The 24,692-nt window shown below is 41.8% G+C and overlaps 1 protein-coding gene across 1 annotated transcript in view; it reads left to right on the forward strand.

Moving 5' to 3' along the window:
* Positions 1 to 3,094: 3,094 nt before the first annotated feature.
* The window catches only part of CTSW (cathepsin W), a 71,868-nt gene continuing 50,270 nt past the window's right edge, over positions 3,095 to 24,692 (forward strand). Inside the window, exons 1-4 of the mRNA XM_073605270.1 lie at positions 3,095 to 3,327; positions 3,419 to 3,473; positions 17,308 to 17,421; positions 18,831 to 18,970. Coding sequence (XP_073461371.1) covers positions 3,256 to 3,327; positions 3,419 to 3,473; positions 17,308 to 17,421; positions 18,831 to 18,970 — 381 coding nt within the window. The 5' untranslated portion in view covers positions 3,095 to 3,255. The remainder of the gene's footprint in view (positions 3,328 to 3,418; positions 3,474 to 17,307; positions 17,422 to 18,830; positions 18,971 to 24,692) is intronic.

A 24,692-nucleotide genomic window follows, 5' to 3' on the forward strand; every position in this document is an offset into this window, starting at 1 on the left:
TACGGTATTTGTAAATTGAAATCATATCCCCTCTCAAGCGTCTCTTCTCCAGAGAGAATAAATTCAGTTCTCGCAACCTTTCCTCATAAGTAACATCCTCCAGACCCTTTATTAGCTTTGTTGCCATTCTTTGTACTCGCTCTATTTCCAGTACATCCTTCCTGAGGACTGGTGCCCAGATCTGGACAGCATACTCCAGGTGCGGCCGGACCAGATTCTTGTAGAGCGGGAGAATTATCATTTTATCTCTGGAGTTGATCCCCTTTTTATAGTGTAGTGTTTTTACTTAGTGTATAGATTGCATTCATATTTTTGCCACCCAAATGAATTATTTTACATTTTTCTACATTAAACCTAATTTTCCATGTAGTTGCCCACCCCATTAATTTTTTTCAGACCTTTTTGCAAGGTTTCCACATTCTATGGAAAAGTTATTGCCCTGCTTAGCTTAGTATTGCCCGCAAATACAGGGATTGAACTGTTTACCCCATCCTCCAGCTCGTTTATGAACAAATTAAATAGGATTGGTTAAAGCACAGAACCCTGGGAAACCCCACTACCCACCCCTGACCATTCCAAGTACTCCCCATTTATCACTACCCTCTGAACTCGCCCTTGTAGCCAGTTTTCAATCCATGTACTCACCCTATGGTCCATGCCAAGGGACCTTATTTTGTACAGTAAACGTTTATGGGGAACTGTGTCAAATGCTTTTGCAAAATCCACCACGTCTACGGGCCTTCCTTTATCTAGATGGCAACTCACCTCCTCATAGAAGGTTATTAGATTTGGCAAGAACGATTCTTCATGAACCCATGCTGATTACTGCTAATTATACCGTTCTCATTACTAAAATCATGTGTATAGTCCCTTATCATCCCCTCCAAGAGCTTGCATTCTATTGACGTTAGGCTAACTGGACTGTGATTCCCAGGCATGTATTTTGGGCCCTTTTTAAATATTGATGCTACACTGGCTTTTCTTCAATCAGCTGGTACCATTCCAGTCAGTAGACTGTCAGTAAAAAATAGGAACAATGGTCTGGCAATTACTTGACTGAGTTCCCTAAGTACCCTCAGGTGCAAGTCATCTGGTCCCGGTGATTTATTAATGTTAAGTTTCCCAAGTCTAATTTTAATTCTGTTCTCTGTTAACTGCACCATCTTCTCCAACCCACAACCAGGCACACGTGGCAGTACTTCCTTATTCTCCTCTGCATGGTGAGATACTTTCTGGAAAATTTAGCAACCACCTTTTTCCTTCTGCAGCACACCAAATCTGTAATGCAGTCTGTTTTAACCCTAGCAGCACTGGCGGGAAGTGTCAAAAGACCAGGCTGATACTCTCCCATGAGCAATGAGACTTGCTGGTTCTTCCCCACACTGTTGGAATGCATAATAACACAGTCTATAAGAAGTAGAGATGTTACTTTCCATCTTCCCAAGGAGCCAGACGAAATCCTGATGTAGCTGTAGCCGGTTGCTATGGGAGACTGCTGCGAGAATAACACCTTTGCTCACATCGGGTGCAAATGTAGCAAAGTCCCAAGCCTCTCTAGGCCTAAGGGTGACCTCCTTAGTTAGGGACAGCTGACATCCTTCCGTGTAGAGTGGGTTACAAGGCATGGTGGGTGTAATGCAAGGTGGATTGATGGGCGCCAGACACTTCTTGAATGCAAAGAGATTTACTATCTCTTAAATAGAACTGTGGGAGAGAGCGTTAGGGCCAGGACACCCATACGTAATGCAATTTTATTTGGCAGACTGTGAGATTTCTATAGGCAGATAGCCATGCAGGGAAAGCTAGACATTACCACATCTGAATGAGTAGGACTGCTGTCTCCTATGGCAACAATCTTGTAACAGTTTCTAACAAAGGTTTCAATGAACTCTCTCTCGCTTTTTCTACAATCTCCTATTGTAGAACTTTACTCAACTGAGCTCCCATTCTTTCACTAGACTTCCTGATCCACTTGCCACTGGATCCCCTGAGCTCTTCCAATCTTCTCAACTCGGTATCTTCCTCAAGCGTCACCCCCCCGCGTCCCTGCTGGGTCCCTAGCTTGGCACTCACAGATACTCCCCAAGTGTCATCTCACTGGCCTGCTTGGTCCCTGACTTGGCACACAATTATGCTCTGCAAGCGTCACCTCCACTGGCTGGGTCCTTGACTTGGCACTTGCTGAAATTTTCCCACTTCTTCCCCATCCCTGGCTGGTAGAAATAATGCTTTGGTACTTGCTTCAGCTACTCACAGTGGTCCCCGGTAACAAGGTGGATGGTCCCTTAATGGCGACAGCGTTCCCCTCTACCTCCAACCATGACAGGTTCTCCGGCCGGCTGAACCGTTACTTCTGGTTGGACTACAAGCTCGCAGTCCCAACCCTACGCTGCTTCTTGCTTCTGGATAGGCCCTCAGACATCCTAGCAGCCAGATGTTCCCAGGATAGGCCTTAGGTTTATGGCCTAACAGCCCAGGGCAATACAACACATATCCACCTAAACAGCCATCCTGGTGGCACAGAACCCCGATCACCTGACTCCACCCAAATTAATAGGTTTTCCCAGCAGGCCAAGGGACCCAAAAAGATCCCTGCCCATTGCCTGAGACACTCCATTCATTCCCAATCTGTTCTTGCAATGCCCTTGTCTTATCTATTGTCACCAGATACCCAGCCATCTAGCAGACAGAAGCAGACAGAAGAGAGAAGTGCCAAAATTAAGGCGAAAGCAACTGACCTTCTGACAGTTGGTCATAGCAATTATCACTTGGCAAATAAATTTAATAGAAACCCTGCCTAAACATCAGGGTGCTACATATATAACAAATTTCTGCCATGGGCATAATAAAACATAATTTTGGGATCTCACACCTTTGGTGTGGCGCTCTTTCTGTTTCCTGTATAGTTGGATGTGTCTGAAGACCCCCCTCCGTTAGGGTGTTTTTTTTTAACATTTGCGGGTAATCTGACTGAAGCAAGATAGCTTGATCAATAGGATGGTCTTTGAGAACACCGGATACCAGTAATAAAAGATCTAGCACCTCTGTTTTTAGTTTGATTTTCTTTCTGGCTCAGTTTGCATCTATTTTGTGGTTTCTAATTTTTCCTCTAAACTATCATTTACACTACTGTGCTTGGTTTCCTTTGTTGATAGTGACCTCACTTTCACTTTTACTAGGCAAATTTTCTTTATATTTCCTTGAAGATATGATCATTTACTCCAGCATTTAGAGCTGTTGTATGAAAGTATCAATATGCTACTGCTTTGTGCCATCAGTGCTGTCATGGTCCTTTTCCCAGACCCATCCTGTACAAGCTCCGAACTGGTGAGTGCCCATTAGATTCAGTGAATAAATGGCAACTGAAATATTTGACATGTGATTTTGCTGGTTACTGATTATTGTTCTTTTTTTTTAGGTCCAATTTGCACACTTCATACAGCAGTTTAACAAGAGCTACAGAAGACCTGAAGGTATAACCTTAGCAGAGAGGTGTCTCTGAGAAGCAGTAAAAGTTCTTAAGTTGGCTTAGGTTGAAAACTATAATTTTGCTTGTTAACCATTATCTTTTAACATTTTAAATCAGTGTTTCTCAAACCTTTTGTCTTGCGACACACCAAAAAGTTCTAAAAATTTAGATTAAATTAAATTAAATTTTTTAAATTTAGAAAAGATTTAGATCACGGCACACCTGAAAAGATTTAACAATTTTTGTGGTGAAGAACTTATTTATTTTTACAAATATGTTTAAATTTAAATTTAATGTGAAAGATGTGCCTGCTTTCAAGAGCAAATCAGATTGAAGCGAAGCTCCAAATTTGGCAAACGGAACAAACAAATGGAACAGTCTCTATTATTATAATACAAATAGAGCGATCGAGTTCTCCCGAGATCTCGCACAAGTCTTGCGTTACAAAAGGAAGCAATGAATACCAGACTGACAGAGATTGCTGATGTTATTTTTTTAACTTTTGCAAAATTGATTTACCATTTAATTTTTTGACATGTTCAAGGTTTCAAAACACTAGCAATTTTAAATATTTTTCAAAACTCCCATGGCACACTTGCAAATCCCAAGCGGCACACAGTTTGAGAATCACTGTTTTAAATAGTACTTTTTAACTTAGATTGTTTTTCCTTAATGATTTGGGGCACTCTTGAGTAACTGTACAACAATGGGTCAGAGTAATAATCTGTCAGCCCAAAATGTCTATATCATAATAAAACATGCCTAGAGCGGTATTAAACCCAATACCAAAAATGTAATATATTGCAGCTTACTAATTATTAGATGTGGTGGCTGCATTCGTTTTCCTTTTTTAAGGCTTTTTCCCTTTGTTGTCACCGGGTGATCTGGCTGGTAACACACCTCCTGTAGAGTGCTCCCACTCTGAATGAATGAGCACAGGAGCACCTTTTGACAGCAGCATTGTCAGTCTGGGTGGAGGGGAGTGTTAGATGTACTAGCAGATTTAGATACACTAACCAATTAAAGACAAACTCCAGCTTAGACTGCAGTTACAAATCAGTTACAGCAAAAGTTTACCTATATAAGTAAATGCTGATTATTGTAAGCAGCTCTGTCAGTGGTAAATGGTTTCTCTCAGCCCTCTAAATGCTACATTTGCCGGAGAGCTTGTTCTGTTGAAAAACAACAGACTTACTGGTCAGATCACCAGGGAAAAATAAAGGAAAGCAAGAATTGGTAGGATGTAATATAATAAATGTTTGGTTTTGAGTTTAATGCCGCTTTAAAGCATACTTCAACTTTTACAGTCAAATGTTTGAGTAAAATCCACTATGTGTTTGTTGTGTGTCCCCATTCAATTAGTGTCTGAGCTTTTACGCTCCTCCTGGGACCAATTCTGAAGTAGGAATGCTGCTCACAAAGCTTCCACACCTAAACAAGTGCTCCCACCCTACTGCAAACTCTTAGGTGCTGGCTCTGCACAAATGTGTAGAAGAAGGAAGGAAATCCTGGACTGCCGCACTCCATGAAAAAGGCATTTTTATTGGCAAAAATTTGTAAAAATCCAACAAAACAGTCACATCGAAAAGTGGATAAGACAGGGATTAGAGGCTAACACGTTTCACATCAAATGATGCTTACTCATAGCTAATTTAACAAAGACCAACTATGTGCATATAAGGCCCCTTTCACACTGGGGCGGTGGGGGCGTCGAGGGTAAAACAGCACTATTTTTAGCGCTGCTTTACCGTTGTTTTTGTGGCGGTATTTGGCCGCTAGCGGTGTGGTTTTAACCCCCGCTGGCGGCAGAAAAAGGGTTAAAACCGCTTGCATAGCGCTGCTATAGCCGCGGTATAGCCGTGCTGCCCCATTGATTTCAGTGGGCAGGAGCGGTGAAGGAGCGGTGAATACACCGCTCCTTCACCGCTCCAAAGATGCGGTTTGCAGGAGTTTTTTTTTTCTCCTGCCAGCGCACCGCTTCAGTGTGAAAGCCCTCAGGCTTTCACACTGAAGAAACAGTAGAGGCACTTTTAAGTCGGTTTGCAGGCGCTATTTTATTGCAATAACGCCTGCAAACCGCCCCAGTGTGAAAGGGCTCTAAAGGATAATTGAAAAAGAAATACACCAATCAAAATTTAACAATTCGATGGTTACACCTTCTGCACGATTGGTTCTTGAAAATCCCAGGAAATAAGGTGCACCTGTGGAATGAAAGAACACTAATACAAATAAACCATAAACCAATACAGAAGAGTACTGAGAAAAGTGTCTATAGTAATACTAGCATTATATGGATAAATAGTTAATAACTAAATAACTAAACTTAATAATATATTTTTCCTGTAATTTGCCCGTTGTTCCATTGGTAATTCATTACATCCCATTCTCTGGAATACATCCATGAATTTGCTATGGGTCTTTTAATTAGAATCATGCTTTTGTTTGTAGCTGGTGGGGTTGAGACTTTGCATCTCGCCATACACCCGCTCACAAGTCTTTAATCTTTCCCGCAGCTTATATACATTCTATTATTTTACCATTTAGTGTTTTTTTTCAGTGGTCCTTTAGTAGCTCGTTCATATGATCATCACTTTGTTTACAGCAGATGGGGTGAGACTTTGAGTCTTGCTATACACCTGCTCTTTATTTTTCATTTTGTTTGCGGGTTCAGCACAGTAGCTCAAACATATTTCATATATATAAATACCATTTGTTTTTCCTGGATAAAGGAAATTTCTAGTGATGTTCTTTGTTTCCAAGTATGAGCTCAATTTTGTCTGCAGTGGGAGGAGTGAGACATCAGGCTCCCCAATACACCTGCTCATAACTTTAGTACTTCTTTGTCGAATAGTTCCGGTGTCTACTCTCCCTTTTCCCAAGCATATACCCCCTTCATGCTTCTCCCCCTTGGCCCTGTTCCTTTAGTTGTTCTTTGAATATGTTTTGATATAGAAGCCTAGGTCCTGGTAGTTTCTTATACATCCATGTCTTCATTGCCCTTTACCTGACGAGTTATCTAGATTTCAAACGGACCCAATAAATTAACAAAACCATTTTTTAAGCATGATATAATATATTATTGACTAATAGGGTCCTTTCCATTTTGGTATTTGTGGGCAGTAGCACGTTTGTTACTACAACAATATCTTTTCAAACATACCTTTTTAAGATTACATTACATTAAATATTTCATAATAACATTGTTTAGTATGATTGAAAGAGAGATGTTATTCTCTCCTTTCTTTTCATACAGATGTGTTCAAAGTTAGTCGGACATTAATTTTTGTCTATTGTTTACACATCTACTTATCTACTTACTTTATTTGTATTAGTGTTCTTTTATTCCACAGGTGCACCTTATTTCCCGAGATTTTCAAGAACCAATCGTGCAGAAGGTGTAACCATCGAATTGTTAAATTTTGATTGGTGTATTTCTTTTTCAATTATCCTTTATATGCTCATAGTTGGTCTTTGTTAAATTAGCTATGAGTAAGCATCATTTGATGTGAAACGCATTAGCCTCTAATACCTGTCTTATCCACTTTTCGATGTGACTGTTTTGTTGGATTTTTACTAATTATTGCCAACAAAAATGCCTTTTTCATGGAGTGCGGCAGTCCAGGATTTCCTTCCTTCTTCTGTTATTCTGTTAAATTTATTTATAAATGATATAGAGGGTGGGATAAATAGCCTGATCTCAGTGTTTGCTGACGACACAAAAATATGTAGGGCAATAACAACACAGCAGGATATAGAAACTTTACAAGAGGACCTGTATAAAATAATGGAGTGGGCTACTCCATGGCAAATGATGATTAAAATGTAAGGTAATGCACTTGGGGGGTAAAAATATAAACACAACTTAATCATTAGGGGGAGAACCCCTAATGTCTTCCAGGATGGAGAAGGATCTAGGGGTCCTAGTAGAAGACAGACTGAGCAATAGCATGCAGTGTCAAGCTGCAGCTACCAAAGCCAGCAGAATATTAGCATGCATTAAAAAGGGAATTTACTCCAGAGAAATGATTAAATAAATCATTAAATTAAATGATTATTCTTCCATTTTATAAAACTCTGGTTAGGCTCATCTGGAGTATTTCGTCCAGTTCTGGTCACCAATCCTGAGTAAGGATGTGCTGTAGCTGGAGAGAGTCCAGAGAAGGACAATTAAATTAATATGGGGACTGGAGGACCTCAATTATGAGGAACGACTACAATCGCTAAATCTATTCTCCCTGGAGAAGAGACGGTAGAGAGGAGAAATGATAGTGATTTACAAATATCTCTAAGATTGACCCCGGCGTAAGTATGAAACTTTTCAGTCTCAGGGAATGTAAGAGGACACTGGGCCACATGATGAGACTGGAAGAGAAGCAGTTTAACGTTAAGCTGCATAGGAGGTTTTTTACTGTCAGGCGGTAAGGATGTGGAACTGTCTTCCACAATCAGTAGTGTTGGCAGGAAGTATGGATAGTTTTAAAAGACTCTTGGACTCTTTTCAAAAAGAATATACGGGGATATGGGAAATGTTTTTTCTACACACACACCTACACAGGTTGAACTGAATGGACTGTTGTCCTTATTCAACCTTACTAACTATGTAACACCCAGGTAAAACCCACACAGTCTGTTTTATTCAATAAATAGTTCTTAATTCCTATGTTTCAACTTTAAAGATCAAAAACTATTGGAATTCACTTTTTGTATCAATACAAGGTGGATTCTGCTTTGGGTTGCTGCACTTAAAACCTAAGAATAACGATAAATATGCTTAAATACAACACTTTAGCTTCAATATCCCCTAATATTAGTTTAACATAGTGTCCAATTTGCAAGTGGGGTATGTTTTCTTGCTAGATATACTAGAATGAGGGTCATAATATCATGAATGATAGACCAGTCATAGTCACCATATGTCACTATTTTCCAAGGTTTTAATAAATGTAAAAAATCTAAAGAACTTAATGATGAAAATTAATGAAATTAATGAAATTAAGATAGTGATTTACTAAATCTTTCCCCATGGCTGTTAAAAAACTTGTATAAATGCAGTAATGGCAGTGCTTCCAAATTTAAAGACAAGTAATTGATAAATAGTTAAAAACTTCTTTAGGCTGTTCGGCTTCAAGCAGCCTAGCAGATATAACAAATAACCTTAACTAAAACTAACTACCCCCCCTTAGCATTTTTTGCATGATTTTATTTTACAAGAAGTCAATTTTTTATTTGTTTTTCTTTTTTTCATTATTTTGTGCAAAGAAAAAAAAATACTCATTTAAAAATGATTTAATATACAGTATCTCACAAAAGTGAGTACACCCCTCACATTTTTGTAAATATTTTATTATATCTTTTCATGTGACAACACTGAAGGAATGACACTTTACTACAATGTAAAGTAGTGAGTGTACAGCTTGTATAACAGTGTAAATTTGCTGTTCCCTCAAAATAACTCAAAAGAAAAGCCATTAATGTCTAAACTGCCGGCAACAAAAATGAGTACACCCCTAAGGGAAAATGTCCAGATTGGGTCCAATTAGCCATTTTACCTCCCCAATGTCATGTGACTCGTTAATGTTACAAGGTCTCAGGTGTGAATGGGGAGCAGGTGTGTTAAATTTGGTGTTATCACTCTCACTCTCTCATACTGGTCACTGGAAGTGCAACATGGCACCCCATGGCAAAGAACTCTCTGAGGATCTGAAAAAAATAATTGTTGCTCTACATAAAGATGACCTAGGCTATTAGACGATTGCCAAGACCCTGAAACTGAGCTGCAGCACGGTGAGCAAGACCATACAGAGGTTTAACAGGACAGGTTCCACTCAGAACAAGCCTCATTATGGTCGGAGTAGTCCTGTTTTCAAGCTTTTCATTTTTCATATATGTCATCCAAACTGTTCTAAAAAAATTCCATAAAGCCGCTACAATAACCAGTAAAAAAAACCCCAATGGCTTAATGTCAGGAGAGAGAAAGAAAAAGGAACCTCCAACAGTTGTTCACCTAAGGGTTGGGGAAGGTTTCAAGTGCTGCGGGGGAAACTCCAGGACAGCTCGCCGCTCAGCATTCTTCAGGTATCTTTCAGCCATTATTGTCTAAACCGCTGGCAACAACAGTGAGTACACCCGTAAGTGAAAATGTCCAAATTGGGCCCAAAGTGTCAATATTTTGTGTGGTACAAAGAAGGGGTGACCAACTCGTTTAGGAGAAAAGCCGTGCCACGTCCAATAATGCATAAATACAAAACAATGGGTTCCCCTAGGTGGACTTTACCGGCACTTGCATAGACAAAAAGAAATTATAAAAGTAGAAGCTATTATACATAGTAAAAACATATAAATTTTATTCATGTTGAAGAATACAAATATTAAAAACAAAAATAGATGTCTAGAATAACATGGTAGTACTACATAGTGAACGTGATAAACATCAAATAATAGGCAATAACGAAAGGAACCAGAAAACTCTTCTCAAGCCCGACGCGTTTCGGGGTATTTAGTGTTTGTAGGGTCCTTCTTCAGGGGCATAGTTGAGAAAGAGGGGTTCATCTAAACTAATTGAAAAAATGAAAAATGAAAAAACAGGGGGTCAAATGTTAGTAGGACTATCAGTAAATATCCAGTAAGAGATTGAAGTGATCAAATTGATCGCCTACCTGACAGGATTTCATTGATTGCTTGTAGAAAGGAGGTTTTTGTTAAAAGCAAAGAAAACCACAGAGAAAGGGCAGGATGTAAAAGTGAGCAGTAATGGTATAACAAGTATAGATAATATTGTTAGGTAATGAGGGCTGCAAGTTGGTGGGCAGCCGTCTCCATAAAGGAGTATAACAGTGCTCCCGTCCCGCCCGACCCGGGCGTGCGCAAGCCAGAGCGATATGCTGGGGTCACAGGAAGGCGTCTCTAAAAAAATGAGAGAATTGAGGAACCTTTAGAAAAGATCCAGTATAGGTGATTTAAGGAGTAAATGATTCAATAAACTGGTGTAAGCAATAATATGCAGAGGGAGCACACTAAAGATACTATATATATGGGCAACAAACTTGATGGCTTGGTGCAACCGAGAAGTACAGTGCAGATTCATAAAAGAGATCTAGCTTGGAATGCATTAGGGTAGAGAAAAATGTACATATATATAAATGGATGTTATAATAAAGTTGTTGCATGGTAAAAGAAGATAATAGATACAAAAAATATATATACCCCGGAGTGAGTATATGATATGCATGAGTATTAAAGAATTCTATCGTTGTACATCCTAGGAGCTAGAGTAATGTAATTAAGTATATCATGATGGTATATAGGAAGTAAATAAGAAACAAATATGTTAATACAAAACCCATATGTGTGTGCTCCCAATAGTCTACAGGGACTAAGAGCCATAGAAGGCTAGTAAGTAATGAACAAGCGAGAGAAATGGAACTGTATAATTGTAAATGTGTAAACAATAAAGGGAGAGATATTACTGCACCTATGACAATAATGCTTGAATGAAGGAAAAGTGAGAAAAAGTATATAAGTGGAGTAAAATACCTTAAGAAGACAAATAATGTAGCCAGCCTCACAACCCAGCGTCCGGCGTGTATAGCGCCTTAGCAGGGAGTGATTGAGGCTGGTTTAAATGGTGTGCGGGCTCCAATTAGCTGGCGTCAAAACGAGGCACAGCTGTGTAGTGGAGACCGTCAGCTGAGACGCCCTGTACAGACCTCCCCGAAGCGAGGCGCATGCGCGAACGCAATGACGTTGGAGCGACGTCGCGCACACCCGCCCCACCGGCACGGAAGTGCCACTCCGGCGAACTGAGCATGCTCGCCGGAGTGGCAACATGGAGGCAGTGGGCGTGAGATGGAGAAACGCCCAAGTGCCTCCCTAAGCGCCGCCCCCTCGTTTTGACGCCAGCTAATTGGAGCCCGCACACCATTTAAACCAGCCTCACTCACTCCCTGCTAAGGCGCTATACACGCCGGACGCTGGGTTGTGAGGCTGGCTACATTATTTGTCTTCTTAAGGTATTTTACTCCACTGATATACTTTTTCTCACTTTTCCTTCATTCAAGCATTATTGTCATAGGTGCAGTAATATCTCTCCCTTTATTGTTTACACATTTACAATTATACAGTTCCATTTCTCTCGCTTGTTCATTACTTACTAGCCTTCTATGGCTCTTAGTCCCTGTAGACTATTGGGAGCACACACATATGGGTTTTGTATTAACATATTTGTTTCTTATTTACTTCCTATATACCATCATGATATACTTAATTACATTACTCTAGCTCCTAGGATGTACAACGATAGAATTCTTTAATACTCATGCATATCATATACTCACTCCGGGGTATATATATTTTTTGTATCTATTATCTTCTTTTACCATGCAACAACTTTATTATAACATCCATTTATATATATGTACATTTTTCTCTACCCTAATGCATTCCAAGCTAGATCTCTTTTATGAATCTGCACTGTACTTCTCGGTTGCACCAAGCCATCAAGTTTGTTGCCCATATATATAGTATCTTTAGTGTGCTCCCTCTGCATATTATTGCTTACACCAGTTTATTGAATCATTTACTCCTTAAATCACCTATACTGGATCTTTTCTAAAGGTTCCTCAATTCTCTCATTTTTTTAGAGACGCCTTCCTGTGACCCCAGCATATCGCTCTGGCTTGCGCACGCCCGGGTCGGCACTGTTATACTCCTTTATGGAGACTGCTGCCCACCAACTTGCAGCCCTCATTACCTAACAATATTATCTATACTTGTTATACCATTACTGCTCACTTTTACATCCTGCCCTTTCTCTGTGGTTTTCTTTGCTTTTAACAAAAACCTCCTTTCTACAAGCAATCAATGAAATCCTGTCAGGTAGGCGATCAATTTGATCACTTCAATCTCTTACTGGATATTTACTGATAGTCCTACTAACATTTGACCCCCTGTTTTTTCATTTTTCATTTTTTCAATTAGTTTAGATGAACCCCTCTTTCTCAACTATGCCCCTGAAGAAGGACCCTACAAACACTAAATACCCCGAAACGCGTCAGGCTTGAGAAGAGTTTTCTGGTTCCTTTCGTTATTGCCTATTATTTGATGTTTATTACGTTCACTATGTAGTACTACCATGTTATTCTAGACATCTATTTTTGTTTTTAATATTTGTATTCTTCAACATGAATAAAATTTATATGTTTTTACTATGTATAATAGCTTCTACTTTTATAATTTCTTTTTGTCTATGCAAGTGCCGGTAAAGTCCACCTAGGGGAACCCATTGTTTAATATTTTGTGTGGTCACCATTATTTTCCAGCACTACCTTAACCCTCTTGGGCATTGAGTTCACCAGAGCTTCACAGGTTGCCACTGGAGTCCTCTTCCACTCCTCCATGACGACGTCACGGAGCTGGTGGATGTTAGAGACCTTGCACTCCAGCACCTTCTGTTTGAGGATGCTCCACAGATGCTCAATAGGGTTTAGATCTGGAGTCATGCTTGGCCAGTCCATCACCTTTACCCTCAGCTTCTTTAGCAAGGCAGTGGTCATCTTGGAGGTGTGTTTGGGGTTGTTATCATGTTGGAATACTGCCCTGCGGCCCAGTCTCCGAAGGGAGAGGTCATGCTCTGCTTCAGTATGTCACAGTACATGTTGGCATTCATGGTTCCCTCAATGAACTGTAGCTCCCCAGTGCCGACAGCACTTATGCAGCCTCAGACCATGACACTCCCACCACCATGCTTGACTGTAGGCAATACACACTTGTCTTTGTACTCCTCACCTGGTTGCTGCCACACATGCTTGACATCATCTGAATCAAATAAGTTTATCTTGGTTTCATCAGACCACAGGACATGGTTCCAGTAATCCATGTCCTTAGTCTGGTTGTCTTCAGCAAACTGTTTGCGGGCTTTCTTGTGCATTATCTTTAGAAGAGGCTTCCTTCTGGGATGACAGCCATGCAGACCAATTTGATGCAGTGTGCGGCGTATAGTCTGAGCACTGACAGGCTGACCCCCCACCCCTTCAACCTCTGCAGCAATACTGGCAGCACTCATACATCTATTTCCCAAAGACAACCTCTGGATATGACGCTGAGCACGTGCACTCAACTTCTTTGGTTGACCATGGCGAGGCCTGTTCTGAGTGGAACCTGTCCTCTTAAACCGCTGTATGGTCTTGGCCACTGTGCTGCAGCTCAGTTTCAGGGTCTTGACAATCTTCTTATAGCGTAGGCCATCTTTATGTAGAGCAACAATTATATTTTTTTGAATCCTTAAAGAGTTCTTTGCCATGAAGTGCCATGTTGAACTTCCAGTGACCAGTATGAGAGAGTTAGAGCGATAACACCAAATTTAACACACCTGCTCCCTATTCACACTTGAGACCTTGTAACACTAATGATTCACATGACACTGGGGGAGGAAAAATGGCTAATTGGGCCCAATTTGGACGTTTTCACTTAGGGGTGTACTCACTTTTGTTGACAGCGGTTTAGACTTTAATGGCTGTGTGTTGAGTTACTTTGAGGGGACAGCAAATTTACACTGTTATACAAGCTGTACACTCACTACTTTAGATTGTAGTGAAGTGTAATTTCTTCAGTATTGTCACATGAAAAGATATAATAAAATATTTGCAAAAATGTGAGGATTTTACTCACTTTTGTGAGATACTGTAAGTCCATCCACTTCAACCAATGAAAAAAAAAGAGAGCGCAAATAGAAAATATAACTTTATTGGAACAATGCTGTAGCATGCAATGATTATTCACATTTCTATGATTTTTTTTCTGTATCTCTTAGTAAAAAAATTATTTAAGTATTTTGTGCTGAATTAAAAAGGAAACGAGAGTAAGTGTAAAGCAGTAATTTATGCTCTTAGCAAGTGCTGACTGAAGCCATTTGGAACCCAAAATAGAAGCAGTTTTGCCAACAATAATAATTTTCACCTCTCAAATACATTTTTGATTCTTTCAATTCTTTTTCACACCTCTATAAAGACAAAAAAAGCAAACAATTAAGTTCAAACCCAATCAAAGAAAGTAATAACAACTTTACATTCAAGCCTAAAGGTACCAAGCCCTCAAACTTATACAGTATATCGAAAAAATTACAGGACTTTCAAGGTATCAATATATAACAAGGTTTCATGAAGTCAGCAATTTTTATTCAGTCCAGTAAAAGGTTACATTAAAAAATATTACTATGCTCATGTTGCTGAAAAGTATATAACAATCTTAATACATATACCCCGGATACACCAAATATTTAAAGATGGACATGAACAACAGTAGATGCTCCATTGTAGCAGGGAAAATATCTTTGGGGTGTCGAATTTCAATGTGTCTCCTGGGCCATCACCCGCTTCTTCAGGAAAATTTGGGGAGTTCTCATTTGTAAAATAGGTTATAATCTCCATTGTCACCTAAAGAATAAACTTTTTCATGTGAACATCATAAAGGCAGGGTTTTTTTTAGAATATAGAATAGAATCCCCTTAACCACCACCTTAACCACAACCACACCTATAGCAGAAAGATGGCCGGGGGATCAATTATCCTGACTGAGCATCATATGACGTCCAGCAGGATAAGCCACTTGCGCGCACCTCGGTAGCGATCAATAGTACAGTGTGTCACTCTAACACACTGCATCTCCGATCTCAGTAACGAGCCTATGACATAGGCTCTTTACCATGTGATCAGCTGTGTCTAATCACAGTTTATCACATCGCAACCAGAAAGTGCTGTTTATCGGCTTTTCCTCTATGCTCGCTGACAAGGCGCAAGTAGAGGTGAGCCAATCAGCGGCACTCCTGACAGGCATTGATTATGAGTGCAGACCCATCAAGGATGACCACAAGTGCCCACCTAAAGCGCCAACCCGTGCCCACCAGGGATTTCAATCAGTGCCTACCAGAGATTTCAATCAGTGCCTATCAGGTATGCTAATCAATGCCCATAGGATGCCAATCAGTGCCCAATATGGCAATGATACATGCCTTTTAGTGGAATCAGGCAAAGTATGATGGGATTTAGTTGCAAATTTACTGGGTGCAATCTTATTTTTTAGGATAGGAACTTTTCTGAAGATGGAGGATGGTCTGTTATCAATAATGTTTAGCAAGAAAGGATCTTGTGACAAAATTCCCCAGTGTCTGGTCAGAATCAATCCCATTTTTCTATACTGGTTGTGAAATCTTGTGATAAACAGGTTGTCCGCTCTGATTGTTAGAGATTTCTTTCAGTTTACCAGGAAGGTAGTGGTTGTCTGCCTCAAAAATCAACTCCTCTGGGTACCCTTTCTCTAAAAAGTTTTGTTTCAGAAAGGAACATAATCACACTGCCTTGTACAGTTCTGCCTAAGATGACAGAATTGTCCTTTGGGTATATTGTTTACCCAGGAAGGATGGTGGCAACTGATACAATGTAATGTAAATATGAATTACCTGCTGTGGGCTTGGTATAGTTCCTTGCAAGAATAGTGCTATTGGCATGTCCTAGTTCCAGATCTAAAAAAGCTAGGGTTTCACTATGTTAGATAGAGGTGAAAGATAATCCAAAAGAATTATTGTTACAGTGTGCCATGAATTGGTCCATTGAGGAGGGAGGACCATCCCATATAATTAGAATGTTGTTGATGTACCGACTGTAATATATGAGATGGGAGGGGAAGGGGTTTTGCTGGCAGATAAAAAGGGACTCCCAGTATCCCATTAGCACATTAGCATATGACGGGGCAAAATTAGTGCCCATAGCTGTTTCATGGATTTGTAGGTAAAAGTCGCTGACAAATTTGAAATAATTGTGTGTAAGGCAAAATAATGTAGTGTCAAGTATAAGGTTAGCTTGTCTGGAATTTAACATACAATCTTGGCAGAGAAAGTGTTGTAATGCTAACATGCCTGTATCATGAGGGATGGCTGTGTAAAGAGATGTAACATCTAAGGAAACCTAGGTATAATTAGGTTCCCAAGTATATGGTTCAGTAAGTTTAAGTAGATGTATACTGTCATGGATGTAAGGGGGGAGGTTTTGAGCCAGTGGCTGAAAAAGGCAGTAAGCAGCCAACAGGTGTCCATGAGGTGTTGAATTGAACAGGACACAGTTGTAAGAGAGCTATGGGCTGCCTGGCTACTGGGATGCTGCCTGGGCTCCTGTGGTCCCTCTTCCGAACCCCTAAAGCAGGTGGGAACTTTAAACCCTGCTGTGGGACAGGTATATACTGGTGGTGAGCCAAATAGTTGATTTCTATGCCTGAAGTTTTTGAATTATTTGATTTTGTTGTATGCTGAAGAAAAGCTTTTTTTCATTTGCCTTTAAAAATAAAAACTGTTTACTTTTGCAAAGATTAGTTGCTAGTGATCTGGATTACCCATTATCACAATATACAGTATAAATACACACACAACATCCAGGCGTGTCACATTTTCATACACAGATTTTGCTGAAAGGTTGACTGTTTTTCATCTATTGTTTTGCTGATTCACTTGCTCCATCAGGAGATAGTTGTATGTACAGGTATTTCCAGTTTACAGAAAGAAATGCACAATATTATCACTCTTATTCTTGTACGCCATCAGGTCATAAACATCTCCTGTGTGTCCCAGACCCTGGATGCATTGCTAACAAATTAGGTTGCATGCACTGGAGACATCTATCTATCTATCTATCTATCTATCTATCTATCTATCTATCTATCTATCTATCTATCTATCTATCTATCACGTAGTATTTCATTTTGTGTCAGTAGAATAGCCTGTGTTACCCATAGTATGTTCGAGTATGTGTAACCACCTCCTAACCAGCTACAGCTTGTGATTTTCTTTATCACAGAATTCTTGTACCGCCTATCTGTATTTTCCAAGAATATGGAGGTGGCAGCTCGTTTACAGAGAGATGAGATGGGAACAGCAGAGTATGGTGTGACCAAATTTAGTGATCTCACAGGTAAGCATGCAAGTACAATCCACTGCATAGGGATAAATGCTCAATAACTTCAGGATGCTGTACTAGTCTGGATGGATGGTGCCTTCTTCTTTATAGACATATATAATTTCCCTCTCCACCCCTAGACACTTTTCTTGTAAAGAACACTAAGGGCATATAGACATTTCCACCAGCAAACCTTTCTTGTAGAATAATGGACTTTTTGTTTCAGTTGACATCATCAACTAACAGTTCAGGACTGTAAAGGGCCCTAAGAAAGGGGCAGAAACATGGTTAGTGATATTCTCATTGGCGTATAAAAAAGACTATTGTTCTACAAGAAAGATTTTGTAGTGGAAATGTCTATATGCCCTTAGTGCTCTTTCACACAGGTGGCGGTATGCCTTCTGAAAAGTGATCTTGGGTGTATTTCTTTTACTATCATAATTCACCAGTGTAATATTTAATGTGTATAGGATACACATACTTACTGCATGAAAATTTGTTTCATTTGATGGTTTCCTGTTAATTCTATTTTTTAGTACATTTTGTTGTGACTATGCTAATGGTTTCCGTATATTTCTTAAAAAGTCTGTGTGGAACAGTGCGTGGGGGAAGGTTTACCACATAAGTGAAAATGTTTTTAAGCTGTGGTAGCTCCACTGATAGCTGCATTCACATACAGTTATCTGTATTAGTTACCTTAAATGTACAGTACTCTCAAATATATCTACATTTGTAACCCTTTCTCTGTCTAATAAAATGTGTTTTTGCTTTAATATGCCTGTCCTGGCAGGAAGTGAAGGGAAATCTCCCCAGTGTTAGCACAGGCAGCAATAAACCCTGGCAGAGGCTCTAAAGCTGGCCATTAGATGGATCAGTTTTTATTTTTTTTGGATCAGCCATCCAGCTGATCAAAAATATTCAAACCGATTTGCCCCATCCACACATTCGAGGTGGATGAGGGAATCCTCCACCAGTGCTTTTGTATTGTGAAAGTAGGGACTCCTACTTCAGAATATACTGCACAGTACTGCAGCCTAAAGGGAGCGGTTAAAGATTAATTAAAATTCGGCCAGTTCCTGCTGAATTGGCTGAGTTTCCATCCATCTATGACGAGCGTTACCCTTCTCTACTCTAAAATCTAAAATGAAATATAATGTTTTGGCTGAATTTGTAAATCTCATATGGGATAGCTAGTAACAAACTATTCTGTATTCATATTGATAAATTACTCTTGACATCATAGTCTTTTGTTCATTGCATTTCTAAACATCTAACTAGTAGTTTAGTATTATACTGTTTTATCCATCAATAAAAGCAGGATGTTGTAAGAACGTGATACCAGTTATTGCCTTGCTCAGTTAAGACTTTCTTTTAGTTCCATACATTCTGCAGGAAACTGATTGCAATATGTCATTTTTCTATAGCTGAAGAATTTAGGAGTTACGGAATAAAATCCAGTATTGGTATGGATTTATCCAATCTAAAGCGAGCAGCAACGTCAGCTACATTTCCATACAGTCATGATTGGAGGAAAATGGGAGTTATTTCAGAAGTGAAAGATCAGGTAAGAAATTTTTAAGAAAATGGAATAAAACATACTTTACTAATGCTGTTAAAGCCCAACTTGTGCCAACACTCTTTTCTACAGTGAGGACATTTGTTAGGCCTTGCCTGGAATAGGCTCTGAGAAAGGTCCGGAGACATCTACATCCCACGATCTCTGCTGGAGTTTATCAGCCGTTAAACTGAAAGATTTTCAATATGAACAACAAAACAGATTTCATATGGGGGGGTGGGATCTGGGGGGCCCCCTTGTTAAATGAGGTTTCCAGGCTCCAATAAGCCCCCCACCCGCAGACCCCCACAACCACTGGCCAGGGTTGTGGGGACAAGGCCCTTGACCTCAAAGCACCCTCCCTATTTTGAAGGCAAGCGACCTGGTATGGTTCGGGGGGGGGCACTCGCTCGCCCCCCCTTTACTGGCCTGCCAGGCTGCTTGCTTGAATAAGAGTCTGGTATGGATTTTGGGGGGGACGCCACGCCAATTAAAAAAAAAAATTGCAGTGGAGTTCCCCTTAAAGTCTATGCCAGACCCAGAGGGCCTGCTATGGATTTTGGGGGGGACCCCATGCTGTTTTTTAAAAAAAAATTGGGTGTGGAGTCCCCCTAAAATCTATACCAGACCCAAAGGGCCTGGTATGGACGGGGGGGGGGGGACCCATGCTGTTTTCTTTCTGAATTCTGTCATAGGGTTCCGCTTATCCACTGTATTATATACTGTACACTGACAGCTTGAAGTCTTTTGTGGTATTTGTGGATGAGGCTCTTTATCTTCTCAGATGGTAAAGCTGCCCATTCCTCTTGGCAAAAAGCCTCCGGTTCCTGTAAATTCTTGGGCTGTCTTGCATGAACTGCACGTTTGAGATCTCCCCAGAGTGGCTCAATGATATTGAGGTCAGGAGACTGAGATGGCCACTCCAGAACCTTCACTTTATTCTACTGTAGCCAATGACAGGTCGACTTGGCCTTGTGTTTTGGATCATTGTCATGTTGGAATGTCCAAGTACGTCCCATGCGCAGGTTCCTGGCTGATAAATGCAAGTGTTCCTCCAGTATTTTTTGATAACATACTGCATTTATCTTGCCATCTATTTTGACCAAATTTCCTGTGTCTTTTGCAGCTCACACATCCCCAAAACATCAGTGATCCACCTCCGTGTTTCACAGTAGGAATGGTGTACTTTTCATCATAGGCCTTGTTGACTCCTCTGCAAATTAAGCGTTTATGATTGTGGCCAAAAATTTTTGGTCTCATCACTTCAAATGACTTTATGCTAGAAGGTTTGTAGCTTGTCTCTGTGCTGTTGGGTGTATTGTAAGCAGGATACTTTGTGGCATTTGCGTAGTAATGGCTTTCTTCTGGCGACTCAAGCACGCAGCCCATCTTTCTTCAAGTGCCTCCTTTTTGTTTATCTTGAAACAGCCACATCACATGTTTTCAGAGAGTCCTGTATTTCACCTGAAGTTATTTGTGTGTTCTTCTTTGCATCCCGAGCAATTTTCCTGCCAGTTGTGGCTGAAATTTTAGTTGGTCTACCAGACCATGGTTTGGGTTCAAAAGAACCCCTCATTTTCCACTTCTTGATTAGCCAAAGGACAAGGATTGGAGTGTCATTTTTCTCCAGTCCTTGCTTCTGTTACTCAGTGTCTGAGTGCTGACATTGTAGAGAGCAGACCTCTGTGCAGCAGCTCCAGCCATCTGGCCACCCAGCCACCTAGGACTCATCCAGGACTCCCCGAGCAGAACTGCACCGGGACCCCCCCTACCTATCCATCACGTCGTCCACACCATCCGGACGCCGTGTTCAGTCCGCCGGCCGCACAGACCCATCCCGCAGGAAACTCTGCGGCTCCGGCCTAGCTCCGGCCAGCCCCGAATCGCTGCCTCACCTCCCACACCTCCCACAGCCGATCAGCAGCCTGACCAGCTGGACCGCGCCCCCCTCCTACCGGATCCATCCTCTCACCATCCATCATAGCCGGACCGGGAACATAGCACTCGGATAGCCCACGGCTCAGGCCTAGCCAGCGGCCATCTTGGGACTCCCTAGCATCCAGACAGCCCGCGGCTCGAGTCTAGCCGGCGGCCATCTTGGTCCTCCCTCCTGAGGCCACAGCACTCCACCGGCCCTCGGGGATCATCCCGTCACCTCCAGGTAGGACCCACCATCCCACGGACTCCCCTCACTGTTCACGGTCCCGAACCACCCACTATACCTCCACCGGGGCACCACCGCAGCCGCCGTCCGATTGCCCTGTCCTCTAGCAACTAGACGCGGGGAACAGACTGTGGCTGCGGCCTTGCTCCAGCCAGCCGGCCACCTCATACCCCTCCCACACTTGTCCAGCAGGCCCCCGTGCCCCTCTACACCTGGAACACCCCCTCCTCGCTACTGGAACTCACTGCAGGGGCACAGGTTGACACCGGAGGCCAGGATGTCCACAGCTCTGGCCGTGCCCAGCGCCTATCTCAGATTCTCCTAGACGCAGCACCAGTCCATAACCAGTAAGTAGTGGCCAGATCCCCCTTTCCCCCTTCACCCCCTCCACAGCCCCCCCTTCCCCCTCTCCCCCATCTTTTCTTCTGGACCATCCTTTACAGGTAAGCCCACAGGGGTACCCCAGCAGTTGATCCAGGGTCCTCGAGTCTGATCGCCCCTCGGGGGGTCAGGAAGGAATTTTTTCCTCTGCTGCAGCAATTGGCTAGCTCAGCTAGGGGTTTTTCACCTTCCTCTGGATCAACAGGAGGGTGGTAGGTAGCCCCTTCATCACCCCCCTCCTGAACTTTTCGCACCATCATCCAGCCTGTCAACTACACTACTCCCGTAGCAGTGGCAGCCATCTGATCCCTCTATTCCCCAGCAAGCTCATCATCGCTACATCAGTACCATCATCTGATCATCCTTCCATCAGCAACTTTGTCTTTCTCACCATGTGCAATTTCAAAATCACAGCGGATGCCCTCCACAGGCTAAGAAACACCGCCTCAACTTTACCAATCCCCACCCAATAAAAACTAAAAAAAGAACAATTACTAAGGACCAACCCACAATCAACCATCAAATACAGGGAGACACCAATCCAACCACAACAACTAGCATGCGCCCTGATCAACACCAGATCTGCAGTCAAGCACAGACTGGAAATCCACAACTTCATCATCGAAAACAACATAGATTGCCTCTTCATTACGGAAAGCTGGCTAACACCCGACTGCAACACCATCCTAACTGAATTGGTGCCTGAGAACAACAGGATCCTAACTGAGCATAGAACAGGAAAAAAAGGAGGAGGCCTAGCAGTGATCTTCAAATCGCACCTTGTGTTCAGCAAACCAACTTTACAGAACTCAGTGCCTTTCATGGAGACACTCTCCCTGCATCTTCAAACAACACCCCAAGACACCACTCACATACTACTATGCTACAGACCACCAGGACCAAAGACCAATCTCCTTACACCACTCACTGAATTCATTTCAATACACACCCTGAAAACCAAAAAGTTTCTGGTACTTGGAGACTTTAACCTCTGGGCAAACTCTACCCAAGACCCTATCGCGACCGCCTGCATTAACCAACTGGAAGAACTAGGTCTTCAGCAGCTGATAAATGCTCCCACGCATGGTTCAGGACACACTCTAGACCTCATCTTCAAACAAAATATGGACATCAACATATTCGACAACACACCACTACCATGGACGGACCACCACGCTATAAAATTTAAAATCACCACTAACACCACCCTCCAAAAACAGAACCACGCAACAACTACACACTGGAACAGATCTCAGAAGAAACTACACTCTGAACTCTTCAAAACCACATTATCAAACAAAATACCATTGCTAAACTTAAACCTCTCAACGGAACAAACAGTCAACTCCCTAAACAAGGCATTACTATTAACAGCAGAATCAGTGGCGCCAAAACGCAGAACACTGATCCGCAAAAAAAAACTCGAGATGGTTTAATGGCACTCTCACCCTACTCAAGCAAGAACGTAGAAGAGCTGAAAGAGCATGGAGAAGAAATCCTACCTAGGAAAACCATACAAACTACAAAGCACTCACTGTGAAATACCACAAAGCAATCTTCAAAGCCAAAAAAGAACATTTCTCGAACACCATCTCAACTGCCTTAAACCGGCCATGGGAGCTTTTCAAAATGAATGAACAATGAACCCAACCTGCTTAGAGCCCCCAGCAAACAAAACTCAAGAATTCCGCAATGAGTTATCAAATTTCTTCATCGACAAAATCGACAACATTCGAAAAACAATTCAACAGAAAAAAACAACCAACCTCACTCAACCAAAGCAAAAAGAGGATATCGACACGAACATCACACAATCACCGAATTTCTCTTTGACCTCAATCACCACTGACACCACCAAAAACATCATCAGAAGCCTTCGAGACAGCACATCACCAAACGACATCATTCCCACAAAACTCCTGAAAGAATGTTCCAACATCTTGGCCCCTACTATAACACACCTCATAAATCAGTCTTTCAAAGAAGGGATTGTTCCAACCACCCTCAAGCAAGGCATTGTTAAACCCCTGCTAAAGAAACCCAACCTCGACCCTAAGGACCCTAACTACCACAGACCGATAACAACAATCAATACCATCTCCAAGATTATGGAGAAAGCAGTAGTACAACAGCTACAACGCCACCTGGACACACACCAACTCCTGGACCCTCTGCAATCAGGCTTCCGCCCAGGCCATGGCACAGAAACGGCACTTCTCAAAATATGGGACGACGCCCTTGAAGCAGCAGATGACGGAGAATCATGTCTCCTGGTACTGTTAGACCTCAGTGCAGCATTTGATACAGTGGACCACAATACTCTACTTGCTTGCCTTACAGAAGTAGCAGGAGCCACAGATTCTGGTCTAAAATGGTTTGCATCCTTCTTAGAGAATTGTTTTCAGACAGTGAAACTAGGAGCATTCACCTCTGAAACCCGTGCAGTCTCCTGTGGAGTCCCTCAGGGTTCACCCTTGTCACCAGTGCTATTCAACATCTACATCCGCCCACTCCTCAAAATCATCAGAAAATCGGACCTCTGCTTCCACTCATACGCTGATGACACCCAATTCTACTTTCGCATCACCGGACAAAAAGACCATCATCAGCAATTAGAGAAATGCCTCACTTCCAGATGACTGGATGACTATTAGCGCCCTCAAACTCAACGGTTCAAAAACAGAACTTCTTCTCCTACACGCTAACCAAAATTCCGAAACTAAGACCCCGTGGACACCTCCCACCATCTTTGGACAGACCATCTCTCCAAGCACCAAAGCCAAGAGTCTCGGAGTCATCTTTGACTCAGAAATGTCAATGGATGCACAAATAGGATCAGTAGTTAGTGGTTCTCACCATCTCCTCCACCTGATACGTAGACTCATCCCCTTCATCCCAGAAGAGGACAAAGCAGCAGTAGTTGGAACAATCATCAATTCCCGACTCAACTACGCATACTCCCTCTACATAGGATTACCCCAATATCAGCTTGCGCGCTTACAACTCATTAAAAACATGGCGGCAAGACTGCTAACAGGAAAAAATCGGATCACATTCAAGACCCTCTGCCTCACCCACAAATGCATACAAGAAAACGCCCCTCAATACCTTTGAGAGAAAATAAAACACTACACACCCAATCGCAGTCTTTGACCATCTAACAAAAACCTCCCCCTCATTCCCAAA

Source organism: Aquarana catesbeiana, linkage group LG11, assembly GCF_042186555.1.
Source record: "Aquarana catesbeiana isolate 2022-GZ linkage group LG11, ASM4218655v1, whole genome shotgun sequence".
In the NCBI taxonomy this organism is placed as follows: Eukaryota; Metazoa; Chordata; class Amphibia; order Anura; family Ranidae; genus Aquarana; species Aquarana catesbeiana.